Source organism: Corythoichthys intestinalis, chromosome 2, assembly GCF_030265065.1.
Source record: "Corythoichthys intestinalis isolate RoL2023-P3 chromosome 2, ASM3026506v1, whole genome shotgun sequence".
NCBI classification, from domain to species: domain Eukaryota; kingdom Metazoa; phylum Chordata; class Actinopteri; order Syngnathiformes; family Syngnathidae; genus Corythoichthys; species Corythoichthys intestinalis.
Genome location: NC_080396.1, coordinates 72,719,253 through 72,740,682, shown reverse-complemented (window position 1 = coordinate 72,740,682; position 21,430 = coordinate 72,719,253). Strand labels below are relative to the sequence as shown.

At 39.1% G+C, this 21,430-nt stretch overlaps 1 protein-coding gene across 3 annotated transcripts in view; it reads right to left on the bottom strand.

The window, feature by feature from the left end:
- nrp2a (neuropilin 2a) overlaps positions 1-21,430 on the bottom strand; it is a 150,168-nt gene that overhangs the window by 90,394 nt on the left and 38,344 nt on the right. For all 3 annotated transcript variants that reach the window (XM_057857838.1, XM_057857847.1, XM_057857855.1), the window contains exon 3: positions 1,568-1,749. In XM_057857838.1, the coding sequence (XP_057713821.1) occupies positions 1,568-1,749 (182 nt within the window). The remainder of the gene's footprint in view (positions 1-1,567; positions 1,750-21,430) is intronic.

The window sequence follows — 21,430 nt, the reverse complement described above, 5'->3', positions numbered from 1 at the left end:
AGTTAACTGGTAGATGCCCTAAAATCAACAGGAAGTGACAAATGAACAAGAAGTGATCCAGAAATTACCCAAAATGTATTAGAAGTGGGCCGAAATCAATAGGAAGTGACTCATAAATACCCCGAAATTAACAGGAAGTGACCCGCAAATGCCCCAAAAAGAAAAGGAAGTCACCGAGCATCAACAGGTTTTTAAATAAAATGCCACAAAATGAACTCATTGCCTGGCATTGGCTACCACTGATGGCCATAGACATAAAATATAATAGCTAGCTAATAGTATAATAGTAAAATATCGTGAGATCATTGTTATCGTGAGCCTTATATCGCAAATCATATTGTGAGGTACCCAGGGGTTCCCACCCTTATTGTTCATACTGTGACCACCACATGTCAAATGCCTCAAAAGCAGTGTTGTTAATAACGGCGTTACAATATAACGGCGTTACTAACGGCGTTATTTTTTTCAGTAGTGGGTAATCTAATTAATTACTTTTCTCATCTTGGTAACGCCGTTACCGTTACTGAGGACGGAAAGGCATGCGTTACTATGCGTTACTATATTGGTCGAAAAGTCTGAGGGAGACGGACTCACCGAGACGACAGAGCAGAGCAGGAGCGGGGAGGAGGCAAGAAAGTTGTGACGCCGAGCAAACGCGATGCTAGGTAGCTCCAATAATACATGTTGTAGCCGATAGCCGACAAACTACGCCCGCATGTTATGGTAGATATGTTAGACATGGTAGATATCACATGTACTGTATACAGATATAACTAGATGCAAAATGACAGACATGGCACTAAATGCGTTAGTAGACAGCCGCCATCTTAAAGCAGTAGGCTTTTTAGGACGGCTCTGTTGTAGAGAACCTTCCTAGCGAACCTAAGTAACTTTTTATCTAAAATACTTCTAAATCGGCAAAATCTTGACTTGAATCTATCTTTAAATGATGAAACAGTTTTTAAAACTTTCATATGTCGAAAGTAGAGAGAAGGGAACTAATGCAATAATGGGAGCAATTTTAACAACTTTTAACAGTTGATTCAGGGTAAAGGGTAAAGAATTGGGCTCGGGCCAATTGTACCAAAAACCTCCACAAAAAACTTCACATAGTGTGGCCAATGTTTTTTTTTTTTTTTTTTTTTTTTTTTTTGAGGAAAAAAAAAAAAAAGTAATTATCACCAATTACTTTGCCAAGTAACTAATTACTCTTACATTCAGGTAATTGAGTTACTAACGCAATTACTTTTTGGGAGAAGTAATTTGTAACTATAATTAATTACTTTTTTTCAGTAAGATTAACAACACTGCTCAAAAGTTTTCGACACTTGACGGCAGAATATCGATAACCTATTGGGTTGCAAAAAATCGCTATAAACTCAGGTTATAGTAATAACTTCCCAATTGCCCGGTAGAAAATACGACTTGAAGGGGCGTTCACATGAAATTTCCCACTCGACGAGTGGTATTTACTGTAATTGCGACACCACATGAAGATACACTTAAGTCAGGTTAGCTTGCCAGGCTAACCCGTTCAGATCCACACCTAATCCTGATGGCTCCTCACCTGTTTTAAAAATCTCGTATCGCAGTGAGAAGCCAGCCCCTTGGTGAGCGTAATCCGACACGAATCGAATCTGTAGGGAAGGACCCGAAGAGATAATCGGCGCCGGGGCGATGTTGCTGCAGTGGCGACCCAAGACGTCGGAATTTTCCGAAGTCCCGTCTCGGATCTCGATGAAGTCGTATCTGATTTTGAGAAAAACAGAGAGAGGTTTTCCTGATTAGAGAATTGAACTAGAATATGAAGGGAATAGTATCTTTTCTTGTATTTACTGTCTGACTGTTTGTATTACTCTAACACACCCGATATAAAATAAATAGCATTTATTTCATAGTTTAAGAAAAACAAGCAGAATATATTTGATATTATGAACAGGTGGACTTGAAATGATTAGAATTTGCAGCGTCAAGACAACAGGCAGATAAGGGTAGAACAGATACAGGACGCCTTCTGACCTCGGAAGCCCAACGTGCGCGTCATGCAGCTGACTGAGTAAGATTGATGCTGACAAGCAGGTGACAGGCATGACACCAAATCCCGCAATAAGATCTTCTGGACAGACCAGAACAAATGGCGGGACATCTTGTCTTGTCACAAGGAACATCTGATACGGAGGAACTGGCGACTGAGAATTGAACGTTCAGCACTAACTGAGGATGGAAAAATCTTTAACTCTCGTTGCCCTGATAACAGATAACGTCCAAATTCTCCTGTCCAACAGACAATAATCCTAAACAATGCTCAAACACACCCTTCTTCCGGACTACAGCTCGCCTCACCAGAGCCTTTTAAAGACTGAATATTTAACTAATGGTTGTCATTTTTCTCGGGAAACTTTTGTTGTGATATGGTGACCCTGGGTCTCTCTGTTCTGTATGATTGCTGCAGACTTTGAATAAATTGTCAACTTGTGTTTCGAAGCCTGTTTCCAGCTTTTAAAATGGAGTCAGTACAAGGGGTTAAAACTAAGGTGAACGCACGGAGTTTGGCCTTTTAGCTGGGTTGTCGGTGTTGCGCCGACCCGGGTCAGTGAAATTGTGCTAGCGCGTTTCCGGCAACCTGGCTAAGAGGTCAAATTCCTTCAATGAGAAATAAGCTAGTTATGACTTCATTTTATTGTCAATACTTTGAAAGGAATGTTGCCTCTACCAAGATGAGGCCATTTTGGTAGGGGGGACAAGAGCCCTTTTAATGCATCTGTCGTGAATTGAAATGAGTCTATCACTAGTAGACGTCCAATCCATATAAAGTGGGAGGGTTGTGTCTCAACCCTCCCACTTTAAATTGATTGGACATCTAGAAATAAGGTACAGTAATTTTTGCACTAAAAGGCACACCTGACTTTAAGCCGCCACCCAACAATGTGACGCGAAACGCCATTTGTTCATTAATAAGCCACACTGGACTATAAAACAGAGCTGTCCTCACTGTATTATGGGATATCACCACCTAAGATATTAACCGGGAACACTTTATTTTACAGCGGAATTATACGACTGTCATAAGACCAAATTGAACCAATTGGCTGCAAAGCTTCATTGCTTCAAGAAGCTTCATTTGGCCATCACTGCCCCCTTGATGGAGAAAGTCATCCTCTGTTGCCACCTGCTGTCAACACTGTTGTTGTCCAACATGCCTCCTAGCATGCATTGCAGCGCTACAGATGTAAAATAATCAAAATTCATCTTCTGTGGTAATTATTTATTCAGTTGTTTCATTAATTGCCAACTATGGTATTTGGTAACACTTTATTTGACAGCGGCATCATAAGACTGTCGTAAGACAGTCATAATAATGACATGACGCTATCATGGGCATTACTCAATGCTTATGACAGATGTCATGTAATTATGTCACTAACTCCATTTATGTCCAGGATCATTTACATCCATTCACTAAATGAAATCTGTTATAAGCATTCATTACTGCTCATGGCAGTGTAATGGCATAATTATGATGGTCTAATGACAGTCTTGTGGCGCCACTGTAAAATAAAGTGTTACCAAATACCATAACGAGTAATTAACTCATTCACTGCCAGCCATTTTCAACGGTGCAACCCCCTTTGCTCCAGGCCGTTTTACTGGATTTTGACTGATTTTGCAAGGCCCTCAGAAAATTCTGTTCTATTGCTATATAAACATGAAACCCACCAAAAGAAAGATTAGACTCTTTCAGCAGGTAAACAAAAGTAAGTTCATATCTTTTTCCATTCTTTAGAAATCATCATTAGAAAATAGCTTAGTTTGAGCAATTTTCCAATTTCTGATGAAAAAACAGAGAAATTGAGCTTTTAGTGAAAGCATACATTTCAAACATAACTTTGACTTTAACACAGCTATTTTTTGCTTTAGTTACATCCCAAACATCTGAATAACGTTTTCCTTTTACAAAATAACATAAACAACAAGACAAATAGAGCTTTTGAAAGCAAAGTAACAATTTCTTTACACATAACTAACTGAGTATACGTGTAAATACGTCTTTGGGACACTGAAACAATTAAAAATAGAACGTATTTTTACGTTTTTGGGAGCAAATGAGTTAATGAAACAACTGGAACAGTAACTGAAGAAATAATTTGCACAGAACATGAATTCTGATTGTTATTTACATCTGTAGCGCTACAATGCATGCTAGGAGGCTTGCGTTATATATTAAACCAAATAAATCAACAAATAAGCCGCAATGGACTATAAACCACAGGATTCAAAATGAAGAAAAAAAGTAGCGGCTTATAGTCCAAAAATTACGGTAGTTATGACTTTGCGTTGCCCCTACCAACATGGGCGCCCTGAGGGGCGACGAGAGCTCTTTTGATGCTTCGGCCCTGAATTAAATTGAGTTCATCACTTGTAAACGTCCAGCCCTTTTGAAGTGGGAGGGCTGGCAGCGAATGAACACAGCAGCCAGCAAGTAAACGGTTGACGTTGCTAAAATAATCTTTTAAAAATGGATTGAGAAATCAACTAGTTATGGCTTCATTTTAATGTCAATGCATCGAATTTGAAGGGAACGTCGCCTCTAACAACATGGCTGCCCTGAGGCCATTTTGGTAGGGGCGATGACAGCTCCTTTAATGCCATGGACTAGTGCTGCAATGATTAATCGTTTAACTCGATTAGAAAAAAGCTTCGAATTCAAATTTTCGGCTTTGAGTATTCGTTTAATTAAAGTAGCGTTGTAATGGTTTGTTTTGAAAGTGTTTGCATTTATTTTTATTGATTTGGGTGGACTTTGAATGCATTCGTAATTTAGTATATCGGTATATTTAGCTGTTTCTTGTGGAAATATGTGTTTGAACAATTTGTTATGAGCATTGTAAAAAAAAAAAAAAAAAAAAAAAAAAAAAAAGTTAGCATTTTATAGCATTTAAGCTAGCAGACTTTTGCTATGCAAGTTAGCCAATTGTTCTTTTGTTGTACTTGGATCCTCATTTATTTTATATTTTTTAATATCGCTAAATTTTCATGCTCCCAATCCGATTACTCGATTATTTGAACTAACTAGTTGATAGATTAATCGACTACTAAAATAATCTATAGCTGCAGTCCTACAATGAACGTTCGTTCACTCGCTCCCAACACTCCCACTTCAAATGCATTGGACATCTAGTCAAATTAAGTTATATAAATTATTTATTAATTAGAATTTACAGAGATTATTTACAGCTAAAAAAAAAAAAAAACTATAAAAGAGCATACAATAAAGAGTAAACAAAACTAGACTCCGCTTTTGTTTAACATATTTTAATGAATAAAAACCAAATTTTCATTGAATAAAAAGACATAATTTTCACCCTGATAAAAAAAAAAAAAAACCCTTCAACTGTGGAGTTGCTAGCTAGCGCAAGCGTTTTGAGCCCGATCGGATTTTAGGGTACGTCCTGGAATGCGTTCAAGTGCGCGGCGGAGAAGTGTCAGACGCTCATGCATGTATTCATCAGAGGCTAAGCGCACCGGTCGATAATCACATCTGAGGAAGACTCACTCGCTGACGCTAATCCACGACAGCGGAGCGTGAGACGGAAGGAGGGGAGTTGGGCAATAGAGAGCCACTTGAAAATCAATTAAAACCTAATTAGGCTCTTCACAGGCCTTTTATCCTCGCAAAATTGGGCCGTGAACATCGCCGCTCTCGTGTATGTTTTGCACTTACAGTAGATAGGACTGTAAATATTCAGTACAACAAGATTTTTAGAGCTGCCGCACACTGTTATTTTAAGAGTTGACTAATGATCATTGATAATCTATGCACTGAGAAAAGTGAGACGATGAATACTATGGAAGTGGGTGTTTGTTTTACCAAAGTAAAAGCAGAAAAACTGTAAAAACATAGCTCATGTAGATACCTTTGTTCATTCGCTGCTAGCCCTCCCTCTTCAAATGGATTGGAAGCCTTAAGCTATCAATGGCAGAATATGAGTTGAGCAGATGCATTGACGTTTAGTTTATTTATGACTTGGCTTTTTTTTGAAAAAAACAGAAATTCGCAAACAACCTCGTATATGCTGTAAATCGGCACCACGTGAGTGACCCAAAATCAATGGAGTGTTCCATAAGTGCCCCAAAATTAAAAGAAAGTGACCCAAAGGCGACAGGAAGCAACCTGGAAATGCCCTAAAATCAACAAGAATCTACTCAAAATACAGAAGTGATCCATAAGTGACCCAAAATCAATAAAAGGTGTTACTTAAATACCCCAAAATAATTAGAAAGTGAACCAGAATAACCCAAAATGAACACAAAGTGACGCAGAATGCACATAGGAAATGTCTTAAAATCAACAAGAAGTTACCCAAATCGACAGAATGAGCCATGAGTGACCCAAAATCAATAAAAAACTGTTCCTTAAGTGCCCTATAATAAAAAGAAAGTGACCCAACTTCAACAGGAAGTGACCCAGAATAACCCAAAATTAACAGTACGTGACCCAGAATGCTCTAAAACCAACAGAAAGTGAACTGTAATGCCCCAAAACCAACAGATTGTGACCCAAAGGCAACAGGAAGCAACCTGGAAATGCCCTAAAATCAACAAGAATCTACCCAAAATACAGAAGTGATCCATAAGTGACCCAAAATCAATAAAAAGTGTTCCGTAAATACCCCAAAACATTTAGAAAGTGAATCAAAGTCAACAGGAAATGACCCAGAATAACCCCAAATTAACAGGAGGTGTCCCGGAATACCCCCAAACCAACAGGAAGTGAAAGCAGACGGTCCCAAAACCAACAGAAAATGACCCAAAGGCAACAGGAAGCAACGCGGAAATGCCCTAAAATCAACAAGAAGTTACACAAAATCAAGAAAATGATCCAGAAGTCACCCAAAATCAATAAAAAGTGTTCCTTAAGTGCCCCAAAATAAACAGAAAGTGACCCAAATTCATTTGGAAGTGACCTGAAATGCCTCAAAATCAACAGGAAGTGACACAGAATATCCTAAAATTAACAAGAAGTGACCCGGAATGCCCCAAACCAACAGAAACCGGCCCGAAGACAACAGGAAGCGACCCAAAATTGCCCTGGAATCAATAAGAAGTTCCCCCAAATCAAGAGAATTATCCATAAATGAGCCAAAATTAATAAGTGTTCCTTAAATACCCCCCCCAAAAATCAGAAAGTGACCCAAATTCAACAAGAAGTGATCCAGAATGACCCAAAATCTACAGGAAGTGACCTGAAATGACTCAAAATCAATAGGTAGTGACCTGAAATTATCCAAAATTAACAGGAAGTGACCCAGAATGCCTCGAAATCAACAGAAAGTGACCAAAACGCAACAGAAAGCAACTCAAAAACGCCGTAAAATTAACAGGAAGCTACCCAAAAATCAAGAAAATGATTCATAAGAGAACCAAAATTAATTAAAAGTGTTCCTTAAGTGACCCAAATGCAACAGGAAGTGACCAAGAATAACCCGAAATTAACAGGAAGTGACCTTAAATGCCTCAAAATCAACAGGAAGTGACCCGGAATAACCTAAAAATAAATGTAAGGGACACGGAATGCCGGAAAGAAGTTACCCAAAATCAAGAAAACAATCAATAACTGACCCAAAATCAATAAAAAGTGTTCCTTAAGTGCCACAAAATAAAAGAAAGTGCCCCAAATTCAACAGGAAGTGACCCAGAATAACGCAAAATGAACAGGAAGTGACCTGAATTGCCTCAAAATCAACAGGAAGTGACCCAGAATTAACAGCAAGTGACCCGAAACGCCCCAGAACAAACAAAAAGTCAACAAAGGCAACAGGAAGCAACCCGGACATACCCTAAAACCAACAAGAAATTACCCCAAATCAAGAAAATGATCCATAGAGAAAATAATCCATAAGTTACCCAAAATTAATAAAAAGTTACCCGATTAAAAAAAAAACACAAACAAAACCCAAATCAACAGGAAGTGACACAAAATAACCCAAAATTAACAGGAAGTGCCGTGGAATGCCCCGAAACCAACAGAAAGTCAACAAAGGCAACAGGAAGCAGCCCGGAAATGCCTTAAAACCAATAAGAAGTTACCCAAAATCAAGAAAATGATCCATAAGTGAACCAGAATCACGAAAAAGTGTCCCTTGTGTGACCCAAATTCATCAGGAAGTGACCCGAAATAACCCAAAATCAACTGAAAGTGACACAAAATAACCCAAAATTAACAGGAAGTGACCTGGAATGCCCCAAAACCAACAGAAAGTCAACAAAGGCAACAGGAAGCAACTCGGAAATGCCCTAAAATCAATAAGAAGTTACCCAAAATCAAGAAAATGCTCCATAAGTGAACCAGAATCAAGAAAAAGTGTCCCTTGTGTGCAGGGCCGGAGTGGGACTCATTTTCGGCCCTGGAATTTCATGCCTCAGACCGGCCCACTCATTTAAAATTATGTCATTATGCATACACGTGTTAAGTTCAGTGTTCTCTAAGGCCGTGTACTGTAATTCTGTGTATTCCAATTCAGTGCAGGTCATGGTTGTTTAACAAGGTGGCTTTATTTTAACAAGTGCAACACAACATATTTTGAACAAATCTAAAAATGGATTTTAAAAAAAACTATATTAAATGATACATTTGAAAAATAAATTAGGCCTGTCAAATGATTAAAATTTTTGATCGAGTTAATTACAGCTTAAAAATTAATTGTAATTAATCGCAATTCAAACCATCTATAAAATATGCCATATTTTTCTGTAAATTATTGTTGGAATGGAAAGATGAGACACAAGATGGATATATACATTCAACATAAGGTACATAAGGACTGTATTTGTTTATTATAACAATAAATCAACAAGATGGCATTAACATTATTAACATTCTGTTAAAGCGATCCATGGATAGAAAGACTTGTAGTTCTTAAAAGATAAATGTTAGTACAAGTTATAGAAATTTTATATTAAAACTTCTCTTAATGTTTTCGTTTTAATAAAATTTGTAAAATTTTCAATCAAAAAATAAACTAGTAGCCCGCCATTGTTGATGTCAATAATTACTTACACAATGCTCATGGGTGCTGAAGCCTATAAAATCAGTCGCACCCAAACGCCAGCGGAGGGCGGCAAAACTCCATAAAGCACAATTAACAAGTGGGCATGTCATTGTACTGTCATTTAAATCTGTCTGAGCAGGGCATGTGCGTTAATTGCGTCAAATATTTTAACGTGATTCATTTAAAAAATTAATTACCGCCCGTTAACGCGATAATTTTGGCAGCCCCAAAATAAATGAATAAATAAGACCTTTTCTGCAACATCAAATATTAACAAAATGAGTGCTTACAGATAAAACAAACATAGCAACATAACGATATGAAAAATAAAGAATACGTATTGCACATTGTAACAACTTCTAATGATACTATTATCCATTTTCCATTTCCACTTTAAAAACGCCACGTAATTGATTATATTAATTCTAATGTTCACTCGCTGAACGACATGGCAATCCTACCTTCCAGCTCTGCACCTGTGGTGTGTTCATTATGGCTAATGCTTGCTGCTACATATCCCTTGTGAGGTGCTACAAGAAGCCAAAGTTTCCACAATTACATATTGTCGTATCACACGGTGCAAGTTGCATTTTATTCGCCATCTGGCCTTACCACTTTCGTTGTAATCCTCTGTAGTTTGAGGCAGCAAGGTCGTTGCATGAAAAAAATTAGCTATTTTCGCGCATTTTGCCAATTCTTTCACGAGTGCTTTTCTCTTTTTAATTCTTATTTTTCAGCGCCACCCTTGCTCTTTTTATCCATCCGAGCACCGAGATAGCAGCTAATTTGGCTCAATACAGACTACAATTAGGGGGCGGAGCTGCATGCTGTATTTTTCGTCTGCACACGTGAGGATGAGTCTGGAAAAAAAAATAATACTGTTTTTTTTTTTTTTAAGACGGCCCACAGGGACAGCGGTAACAGAATGTAAGTTATACTCAGTGACACTGTCATAAATAAATACCAAACAAAAAATGATAACAGTGTAATTTTTTTATTTTTTTTTTAATAAAACGCGGACCGGCCCATCTGGCCGGCCGGCCCTTCTGGAATCGTCCAGAAGCTCCCGATTAGTCACTCCGGGCCTGCTTGTGTGACCCAAATTCATCAGGAATTGACCCGAAATAACCCAAAAAACTACTGGAAGTGACCCAAAATAACACAAAATTAACAGGAAGTGACCTGGAATGCCCCGAAACCAACAGAAAGGGACCCAAACGCAACAGGAGGCAACCCGAAAATGCCTTAAAATCAACAGGAAGCTACCCAAAAATCAAGAAAATGATGCATAAGTGAACCAAAAAAAAAAAGAAGTGTTCCTTATGTGACCCAAATTCATCAAGAAGTGACCCGAAATAACCCAAAATCAACTGGAAGTGACCTGCAATAACCCAAAATTAACAGGAAGAGACCTGGAATGCCCCGAAACCAACAGAAAATCAACAAAGGCAACAGAAAGCAACCCGGAAATGCCCGAAAATCAACAAGAAGTTACCCAAAATCCAGAAAATAATCCATAATATACCCAAAACCAATAAAAAAAAAGTGTTCCTAAGTGCCCCAAAACAATCAGAAACTGTAACCAAAGTCAACACGAAGTAACATGAAATGCCCCCAAATCAAGAGGAAGTGACCCGGAATAAAAGTGACACGGAAATGCCCCTGAGTCATAAAGTGACCTAAAATCAACAGAAAGTGACCTGCACATGTCAAGTTACCTAGTTTTAGTCCTTTTCAAAATAAAAATGAGGCAAAAAAACAGTAAATATTCCACCTAGCTAGGGTGTTACTTTGTTAACATCACAAAAAACTGAGTTTACAAAAAAGAAAAAAATCCTCACAATTTCCATGATAAGCAATCAAAGCTGTGAATCAAAAGCTGGTAATCGTATTTCCGCGCACATCGAGACCAGCTCATGTGACAATGACAAGCGCTCTACTGTTCGCTCACAAATCTCTACTGTCGAATTTTGCTCTTTCGATACACATTGTCGATGGTTTGTCCCACTTGTTTTTCCCAGAACGTTGACAGTCACACAAGGTTCTGTCTCAAATCTGTGAAGCGGACATAAAGTCGCATTTCCAAGAAAAGCGGGTTGATGCTGTGTTGATGAAATTGATAACAGGGAACTAAATCATTAAAACTGGCAGGAATGGCTATGAGTGCTTAATGTTCAGTGCCGTTGACGGCGCTAGACGTCCAACCCATTTAGAGAGTGAGGGGCAAATGAGCTAACGTTCATTCATTTTCTGTATATTTGAGCATTTCTAGCTTACTTTCTGTTGATTTTAGGTTATATCTTCATGATTTCCTGTTTTGAGGCATTCTTGGGTCACTTTTTTTTTTGCATTTCTGATGTCTCTTCCTGTTGATTTCGGGGCATTTCCCTGAGAAACTTATGTTATAGCTCCCATAAAATTCAAAAGTGCATAAAAAAAAAATCATACTGTTAAATTATATCCTTAATGCTGCATTGCATGCTGGGAGGCATGAGGGACGATTTGATATATTTTGGGACAACAACAGTGTTGACAGTAGGTGGCAGCAGAGCTGGTCTGTCTCTCCCAAGGGAATTGAGAGATTGAGGTAGTGATGGTCCAAAGCTTTGGTTCAAAGCTTCATGGTGGTTCATTTGGTCTTATGACAAAGTTTCTGATGCCGCTGTCAAATATAGTGTTACCGGTTAATATCTTTTGGTGTACATATCGCATAATACAGTGAGGACAGCTGCGGCTTATAGTCCATTGCTGTTATCTATGAACAAGTGTTGTTTTCTTGCCAAATTTGAAGGGTGCAACTTATTCCGAGGTGCACCTTATAGTCCGAAATTTACGGTAATTTTCATCCTTCACACAGCCGCTAGAAACAGAAATGTTGTTTAATCCATCTGTAGGCAACCATCCTAATTCTACGACATTATGCGGGAAACACAGTCTTCCTTAAGGCAAAACACTACCGCTTTTGTTCACCGGCGTCGCTAAAATCGACCAAAACTGAAAAGTTACAAGTGTTGCTTTAAATCAGGGGTCAACAGCATTCGGCTCAGTTTTCTATTAACTCATTTGCTTTTTAATTGTTTCAGTGTCCCATAGATTTATACTTCTTTTACGTTTTTTTAAGAGACATTTCTGGGTTCTGATTCAATTTAGCTCCAAAGCACAAAGCTGAAAATCCATTTTAAAGCAATAAAAATGGCCACTGGATGGCAGTAGCGCATTTGGTTAGACCCACAACCCGATTCAACAGCAACGAATGGCCGGGCCGCACGGCCGGGGCACCGGCGGAAGACGACCGAACGGGATACCAGGCGCTGGACGACCGAGCAGAACAACCGGTACCACCGGTGCAGCGGACGATGCCATTGAGTCTGTGCTGGAAAGACTAAAAAAAAATCCATCTTTATGAGACAGGCGGCGATGACGGAAAAGTTTACCCGGCTGTCGCGGGCACAACAGCGTCATCTCTCAGTTATGTGTAAATAAATTGTTACTTTGCTATCAAAAGCTCTATTTGTCTTATTGTTTATGGTATTTTGTAAAAGGAAAACATTATTCAGATGTTTGGAATGTAACTAAAGCAAAAAATACCTGTGTACAAGTCAAAGTTATGTTTGAAATGTATGCTTTCACAAAAAGCTCAATTCCCCTTTTTTTCATCAGAAATTGGAAAATTGCTCAAACTAAGCTATTTTCTAATGCTGATTTTTAAAAAATGGAAAAAGATATGAACTTACTTTTTTTCCTGCTGAAAAAAGAGAGTCTAATCTTTCTTTTGGTGGGTTCCATGTTTATATAGCAATAGAACAGAATTTTGTGTGGGCCTTGCAAAATCTGTCAAAATCCAGTAAAACGGCCAGGAGCAAAGGGGGTTGCACCGGTGAAAATGGCTGGGAGTGAATTAGTTAATCAACTCATAAGTCTTTGCTCTCTTCACCGGCACAAAGACTTGTGGGTACATCTTCCGAGTGGCAACCGTAACCTTTCATAGTAGGTGAGTTGGGGGAGGGACCCACGTCAAACGGATTGAACGTCTATGGCTGTCAGTGGCCGCCAATACCAGGCACTGAGTTTATTTTGCGGCATTTTAGGTCATTTCCTGTTGATTTTCGGTCACTTCTTGTTCATTTTGGGGCATTTACAGGTCACGTCCTATTACTTTCAGGGCATTTGCGTGTCACTTCTTGTTGATTTTGGGGCATCTACAGGTCACTTCCAATCGATTATGGGTTACTGAACAGGAAGTGACTTGTAAATTTCCCTAAATGAATAGGAAGTGACTCAAAATCAACAGGATGGAACTTGTCAACACCCTAAAATGAACAGAAAGTGACCTGTAAATGCACACAAGGCTGCCTGTGAATGCTCTCGTTTCTAGTGCCAATGACAGAGCTAGATGTCCAATCTAGTAAAAAAGAATAGGACTTCCAGTGAGCTAACCTACGTGAGCAACCTGTAATTTCCTCTTTTTTGTTTAAACAGTGACACTTTTTCCAAACAACACATCGAATCGTGGTGGGAGCAAATTGATAACCTTTTGGGCTACAATAAATCTACCCTTTCAATATATATAGTAACACCCTTAATAGCCATTAGGTGGCGCTAATGAGAATGGATCAGAAGAGCAGGCTTTCTTCCACAAACAACAACTAGGTAATATCAGGTTATTACAGCAACACTAGGTAACTTTACAGTTTTGGTTGATTTTAGCGACGCCGTTGGACAAAAGCGGAAGTGTTTTGCCTTAAGGAAGACTGCGTTTCTCATGAGGACCAGCGCACACCCGCATAGTGTCGTAAAATCATGATCGCCAGGTCGACTAAAGGTGGCTTAAACAACGTTTCTGTTTCCAGTGGCTGTGTGAAGGATGACTAGTAATAAGGTAATGAATCTAGCTGTTGCTAAACCATAGGGGCACGGGTCCAATTCATAAGAAGCCTATCTACGTCAAAGCCGACTGAGTGGAAATACAAATAGCCTTTTCCTTTGAAAATTGTTGTGAACGAATGCTTAAATCCCCGAATTCATTATAGATATGGACGTAAAACAGTCTCGATTCTTGGTTAAAAGCAAAAAAAAACGTGCACTTAGTATTTATTTTACGTAAATATTGCGAACTATGGTGGTAGTCAGAGAGCAAATTAGCGGCCGCCATATGTAAACAAAGAGCTTTTTTCCGTTGAAAATTTTTGTGAATAAATGCTTAAATCCCTAAATTCTTTATAGATATGGAGGTTAAACCGTCTCGATTCTTGGTTAAAAGCAAAAAACAAATCAGGCAGTTAGCATTTATTTCAAATAAATACAGGGTGTTCCAAAATGGTTGACCCCATTCTAAATGCCCATATCTCGGAAACTACTTGATGGATCTTAATGAAAGTAAATTCACTTTATGTTGAAAGTCATACGTTTTATTGGTTAAATTTACAAAGAAAATTACAAATATTTGTTGGTTCTATGACAGATTTTCTAAATGTTCAATATGAGTGCCGCCTATGACTGCACACGTCGAGTCGGTATTCGAGCTCGTGCCAAAATCGCTGTTGCATGTCTTCGGTAACAGTTTCCAGTGTAGCTGTAATTCTCTGTTTGTTGGTTAGTTGGTGCCGTCTTTGCAAAATTTGTCAAGAAGGCACGCTGCACTGTCTTTGGTGACTGAGTCCGAGCATACTCTAACACGCAAAATGCCTTTTACTTTGAAGTGAATGGCATTGCTTAACCTGAAATGATAGAAATGCCAAACGTTACACATAAAAACTTGAAAAGTTTCTACACAAGCTGTGAAAATTTGAGGTCATTCCAATGAAAGCATTCTGGAAAACAATTTTGTTTTTGAACATTTTGGAACACCCTGTAGTATGTCGAATGTGCTGCTTTAAGTCTTTAAGTCACTGTGGCGGCCCTCTAACTACAACAAAGAGTTTCCTTGCGTCAAAAATTCTTGTGAATGAATGCTTAAATCCCTGAAATCTTGATAGATATGGACTTAAAACAGTCTCGATTTTTGGTTAAAAGCAAAAAAAAAAAAAAAAAGGGCAGTTAGCAGTTATTTTACGTAAATATATGAAGTATAATGCTCTGCCATCTTGCAGAATTCCCACGAAAGCGTTCGAATTGACATCTTTATAATGAATGGGGAAAGGAGGAAGTGACGTCTGCAGTAAATCAGTCAGCACATTTGTAGTTTTTATTTTTGTGTGGCAAGGTTCCTGCCACCCTCCTCAAAGGGGATTAGTGCCGGTAAAAGTGAAAAGATTATTATTAAATGGTTATTAAATATCTGAATATGATAAGATATTTAAATGGTTATTAAATATTTGCTTTTAACAATGAAGGCTCATAATAAAGTATTAATTGCTATATTAGTGTGTTCCATGATTGATTGCGGTAAAGAGACATTTTAGTGATTGATAACAATAGACATGTTTAATTCTTGATAAAACTGCCTTGTCATTCTGACCGGTTTAAACCGGCCCAGGTTCCACAGGTCAACGTCAAGGACGAGCCACAGACATCCAGATCTAAACTGTCTGGGACATTTAAGAAATCATATTGTTGCTATTTATTACTTGCCAAAGACTATTGCTTCATGAAATGTATCTGATGTGATAGTAATTGAGATGTTTATTATATAATTGCTCAAATCAATGGCTGCTCGCAATGAAGGAATGCTTTGCTCATTGTGCTCACAAAGAAGGGATGTTTTTCTTGAAGTAACCTTGAAGACTCTTGCCTTCCCAAGGGGCAAGAGGCAAAAACGGAGACCATTTTGCTTTGCTGGAATGTACTGACACACATGTATTAATCCCACCTACATGCATATACATAGCCAACCAAATTCATAGAGGCGTCGCCCGCTTTGCTGCCCATCCTTTTAAGGTTGGCACCTCTCTTGTTGCTAGGGCCATCCCAAATAAAAAGAGAGGTGAAGGAGGAGGTTTTTTTTTTTTTTTTTTTTTTTTTTAAGAACGATTGCGGAAGCTGTATTTTGTAGTCCATTGTATAGCTTTCCTCCTTCTCCTTGCAAGCTTTTCAACTAAAATTGAGTGCCTTCTCTCTTTATTTTGGGTAATATTTTAAATGCCTACCTAAGGATTCGTATTTGAACTTGACAGAAAGCGACACAGACCCCCTCAAGATATAAAAGAAGTGTCATTCAACTAGTTGTCAGTCAATATATCAGCCCAGATGTTATGAAAATATTTTATAAAGGAAAAGTTACCAAGAGTTGCTTTAAATCAAAGGTCATTCAAAGTCACGGTTACAAAATGAAACTAAAACGATCGTATTACGACAAACTATATAGAAAAACTAGCATTTAATGAAACAAATGGAACAGCAACTGAAGATATAACTAGCATAAAACATTAACTGTGAAAGAATTATATCCTCAGCGTTACATTGCATGCTGGGAGGCATGGGGACAAATTGTCATATTTTAGGACGACAATAGCATTGACAGCGGATGGCAGCAGAGCTTGTCTGTCTTTCCCAAGGAAAGTGAGAGAGTTAGCAGTGATGGTCTAATGAAGCGATGAAGCTTCATGGTGGTTCATTTGCTCTCAAGTGGTCTTGTAGCACAAGAATTTTATGGCTATTCAGAAATAGAAAATGACACAAATGCCCTTGTGTTACTATACTGTAGGCCTATACAGTATATAGTCGAACTGAGTGTCAATATGTGCGTTTTCTTTTCTGTGGAAACAGTGTCGAAATGGCTCTTTGAGTGTTAAAGGTTGCCGAACCCTGGTTTAAATGAATGCCGAAGAAGCGTTCAGTTTTTATCGAGGCGCAACAGCGGGTGGCGAGATGGAAGGCTGAGATGTGAGGACACGAGGGGAAGAAAGCTGTTTGGTTTTGGGCTGTATTGAAGATGGCAGGCCCTCCAGTTCTGCAGGGATTTCGCTCCCAGCATCTTGTTAATATTTCACAAGCACTTATGGTTTATTAGAGGGAGGGGCGGGAGGAGCGAGTGGATGTGTGTTTCTACTGTACGCGCGCCACCTCCCCTTATTTAATTCCTGTTCGAGAAAGGCAGAAGCAAAAAAATAAAAAAACAAAGAAAACAAAGAGAGCTACTGTTATGCTATTGTTGTGTTATATGCTATTGCTAGCAGATTGTATCACTTCCTGTGGACTTTGTATTCATTTGGGAGCATTTCAGTGTCACTTTGTTGTTAATTCATTGGCTGCCGTTGATGGTGCGAGACGTCCAATCCATTTGGGACAGGGAGGGGCAAATGAACATTCGTTTGCACCTCCGAGTCCAAGTGGATTGGACGTCTAGCGCCATCAATGGCACTGAAAGATGAAGCCGGTCTTTCTGGTTTAAATGAAATGGATGTTTATCGTTGTCAACGGCAGGCAATGAGTTGATTTTTGGTCACTTCCTGTTCGTTTTGGATACTTTTCTGTTGATTTCAGGATATTTCCAGGTCACTTTCTGTTAGTTTTGGGTCAATTCCTGTTGATTTGAGTCTATTTCAAGGTCGCTTCCTGTTCATTGGTTACTTCCTGTTGATGTTGGGCCACTTCCCTGTTGATTATGGGTCATTTGTACATTCTGAATACTTTTCTGTTGATTTCAGGCTATTTCCCGGTCGCTTCCTGTTGATTTCAGGGCACTTTTTGTTAGTTTTGGGTCAATTCCAGTTGATTTTAGTGTATTTCAAGTCACATCCTGTTCATTGGTCACTTCATGTTGATTGCAGGTCACTTCTTGTTGATTTTGTGTCACTTCCTTTATATTTTGGATGATTTTTTTTGTTTATTTCAGGGTATTTACAGGTCACTTTCTCTTAGGTTTGGGTCGATTCCAGTTGATTTTAGTCTATTTCAAGTTCACCTCCTCTTTATTGTTCACTTCCTGTTGAGTTTGGGTCACTTCCTGTTGATTTTGGATACATTTATGTTGATTTCAGGGTATTTCTAGGTGGCTTCCTGTTGATTTCAGGTCACTTTCTGTTAGTTTTGGGTCAATTCCTGTTGATTTTAGTCTATTTCACTCTCACTTCCTGTTCATTGGTCACTTCCTGTTGATTGTAGGTCACTTTTGTTGGGGTTGGGTCACTGACAAGTCACTTTTCATTTTGGTTTATTCAGGGGTCACCTACTGCAAATTTTGAATCATCTGTTAATTTTTAGGGTGTTTCCAGGTCACTCTCTGTTGATTTCGGGTTACTTTGTTGATTTTGGGACATTCTCGGACCCCCTTCCGAATGATTTGAGGCATTCTGAGGTCACTTCCTGTTGATTTAGGGTAATTTTTCTGTTGATTTGGGGCATTCTCGAGCCACTTCTTGCATATTTTGGGGCATTCTGAGGTCACTTCCAGTACGTTTTGGATAATTTCCTGTTGATTTAAGATCAATTTTTGTTAGTTTTGGGTCAATTCCTGTTGATTTTAGTCTATTTCACTCTCACTTCCTGTTCATTGGTCACTTTCTTTTGATTGCAGGTCACTTCCTGTTGATTTCGTGTCAATTCCTTTACATTTTGGATCATTTTTTTGTTTATTTCAGAGTATTTTCTTTTTTAAAGGTCACTTCATGTTGATTTCAGGTCACTTTCTGTTAGTTTTGGGTCAATTCCGGCTGATTTCAGTCTATTTAAGGTCACTTCCTGGTATTTGGTCACTTCCTGTTGATTTTGTATACTTTTCTGTTGATTTCAGGGTACTTCCAGGTCGCTTCCTGTTCACTTTCGGTTGGTTTTGGGGCAATTGCAAGTCACTTCCTTTTCATTTTTGCTTATTCAGGGGTCACCTCAGGCAAATTTTGGATCATCTGTTAATTTTGCAGGGTGGTTTTGGGTCATTTACTGTTCATTGGCAACTTCCTCTTAATTTTGGGACATTTCAGGTCTGTTCCTTCATTCATTTTCCATGCCGCTTTTCCTCACGAGGGTTGCGGAAGGTCCTGGAGCCTGTCCCAGCTAACTACGGGCAGTAGGCGGGGTACAACCTGAAATGGTTGCCAGCCAATCGCAGGGCACAATGAGACATACAACCATTCAACCACACACGAATACCTAAGAGTGTTCAATCAGCCTACCACACATGTTTTTTGGGATATGGGAGGAAACCTCGAGTCCCCAGAGAAAACTCACGCAGGCACAGGGATAACGTGCAAACGCCAAGCTGGAGCCCGGATTGAACCCTTGATCTTAGAGCTGTGAGGCAGACGTGCGAACCACTTGGCTGCCTAAATCAGGTCAGTTCAGGTTGATTTGGGGCATTCTTGGGCCACTTCCTGCATATTTTGTGGCAATCTGAGGTCATTTCCTTGAAATTTTTAATCATTTCCTGTTAATTTTGGGGCATTTCCAGATCACTTCCTGTTGATTTCAGGTCCAGGTTCAGATTTTACAACATTCTCTTGCCACTTACTTGTGATTTTAAGCTATTTCCTGTACATTTTGGTGGATTCTGGGGAAAAAAAACCCAGGTTACTTCCAGTTGGGTGTCCCTTCCAGTTGGTTTTGGGGCATTTCTGGGTCAATCCCTGTTAATTCTGGGGAATTTATCGGTCACCTCCTGTTGATTTCAGGTCCAGGTTCAGATTTTACAACCTTCTCTTGCCACTTCCTGGTGATTTTGGGCTATTTCCTGTACATTTTGTTGGATTCTGGGGAAAAAAACCCAGGTTACTTCCAGTTGATTTGGTGTCCCTTCCAGTTAGTTTTGGGGCATTTCTGGGTCAATCCCTGTTAATTCTGGGGAATTTATCGGTCACTTCCAGTTGATTTTGGGTTACTGAACAAGAAGCAGCGTTGAAATGGCCCCCCCAAAAAATCAACAGGAAATGATTCAAAACTACCGCCCAAAAATTCCAGGTTACTTTCTGTTGAATTCGTATCCCTTCCTGTTGGTTTAGGGGCATTTTACTGATCACTCCCTGTTGATTTGGGGGAAGTTATAGGTCACTTCCTGATGATTCTGGGTTATTGGCCAAAAAATATCAATAGGAAATGAGCCAAAATTTAAAGGAGGGGACCCGTAACAACCCCACAAAAAAAATCCAGGTTAATTCCTATTGGTTGTGCTCCCTGTTGATTTGGGGGAATTTACAGGTCACTTCCTGTTGATATTAGGCACTTCCTGTATATTATGGATTGTTACCTGTTGATTTGAGAGAATGTCAGGGTCACTGCTTGTTCATTTTGAGCGACTCCATGTTGATTTTGGGACATTCACAGGTCACCTGTTGATTTTGCATTATTGGCCCCAAAAAAAAAAGAAAAGAAAATGGGCAAAATTTAAAGGAAAGGACCCATAACCCCCCCCCCCCCCCCCCCCCCCCCCAAAAAAAAACAAAAATTCCAGGTTACTTTTTGTTGAATTCGTATCCTTTATTGGTCACTTCTGTTTATTTGGTGTCACTTCCTGCTGGTTGTGGGACATTTCTGGGTCAATCCCTGTTGATTCTGGGGAATTTACAGGTCACTTCCTGTTCATATTAGGTATTCCAGGGTCATTTACTGTACATTTTGGGGCTTTTCATTCTTTTCGCCCTATTATATCTGTCTATATATGTGTGCCATTGACGGCGCTAGACTAGGCTACTAGTCATAAACTCAATTCACAGCAGAAGAAAACTTGGACGACACACGATTGGTACTGATACTGATACTAGTATCGGTACGACACTAGAAATGAATAATATTAAAGTCAGGATTGTTAAATTACCAAAATATAATCACTTGACGTCTACGTGGTTTAACGCCAGTGCGGATAAATAGGCAACTCCTGTCAATCCTTATTGTTTTGCGGGTGCTGCAAATGATCGATAATATCTTTTGACAGTCTGGAACTGAAAGCGTCAACACCTCAGGACAACGGATCTGGTAATCCTGTCTGATATTGATATTCCACAACAAATCCCTTCGGTGACTCTCGCGTCTGCTTCCGATCATCGACTGCCCGTTACAAACGGAATACACACACTGACGATCCAGATCTCCCCGTAGTGGGGAGGGCGTCAGCACCCGTGCACACAGACACGCAACATTCATCATCAGCAGTTTACACCTCAGGCAAAATGTAGCTGCTAATTGGCCAATTTGTTTCCACAAAAAGTAAGGAGAATGAATTCAGTGGCTGAATTGCTATGTCATTTACAAGCTAAGAGGTTCACCACTTTGTAAACAAGTGCTTGGGAAAAAAGTTTAAGCACTACAGTTTTCACGATATGACAATTTTCAACTTAAATCAATACTCAAAAATGACTTGATACCGAGATTACGTAGTCAAAAGAAAATGTCATCTGGCATTGACGGTGATGGACGTCCATTCGTGTGACTCTTAAAATCTAATTAATAACTCTTGAATTTTTCTCAAGTAGACGTCCTATTTATTGAAATACCAATTAGTATCAATTGTTTGT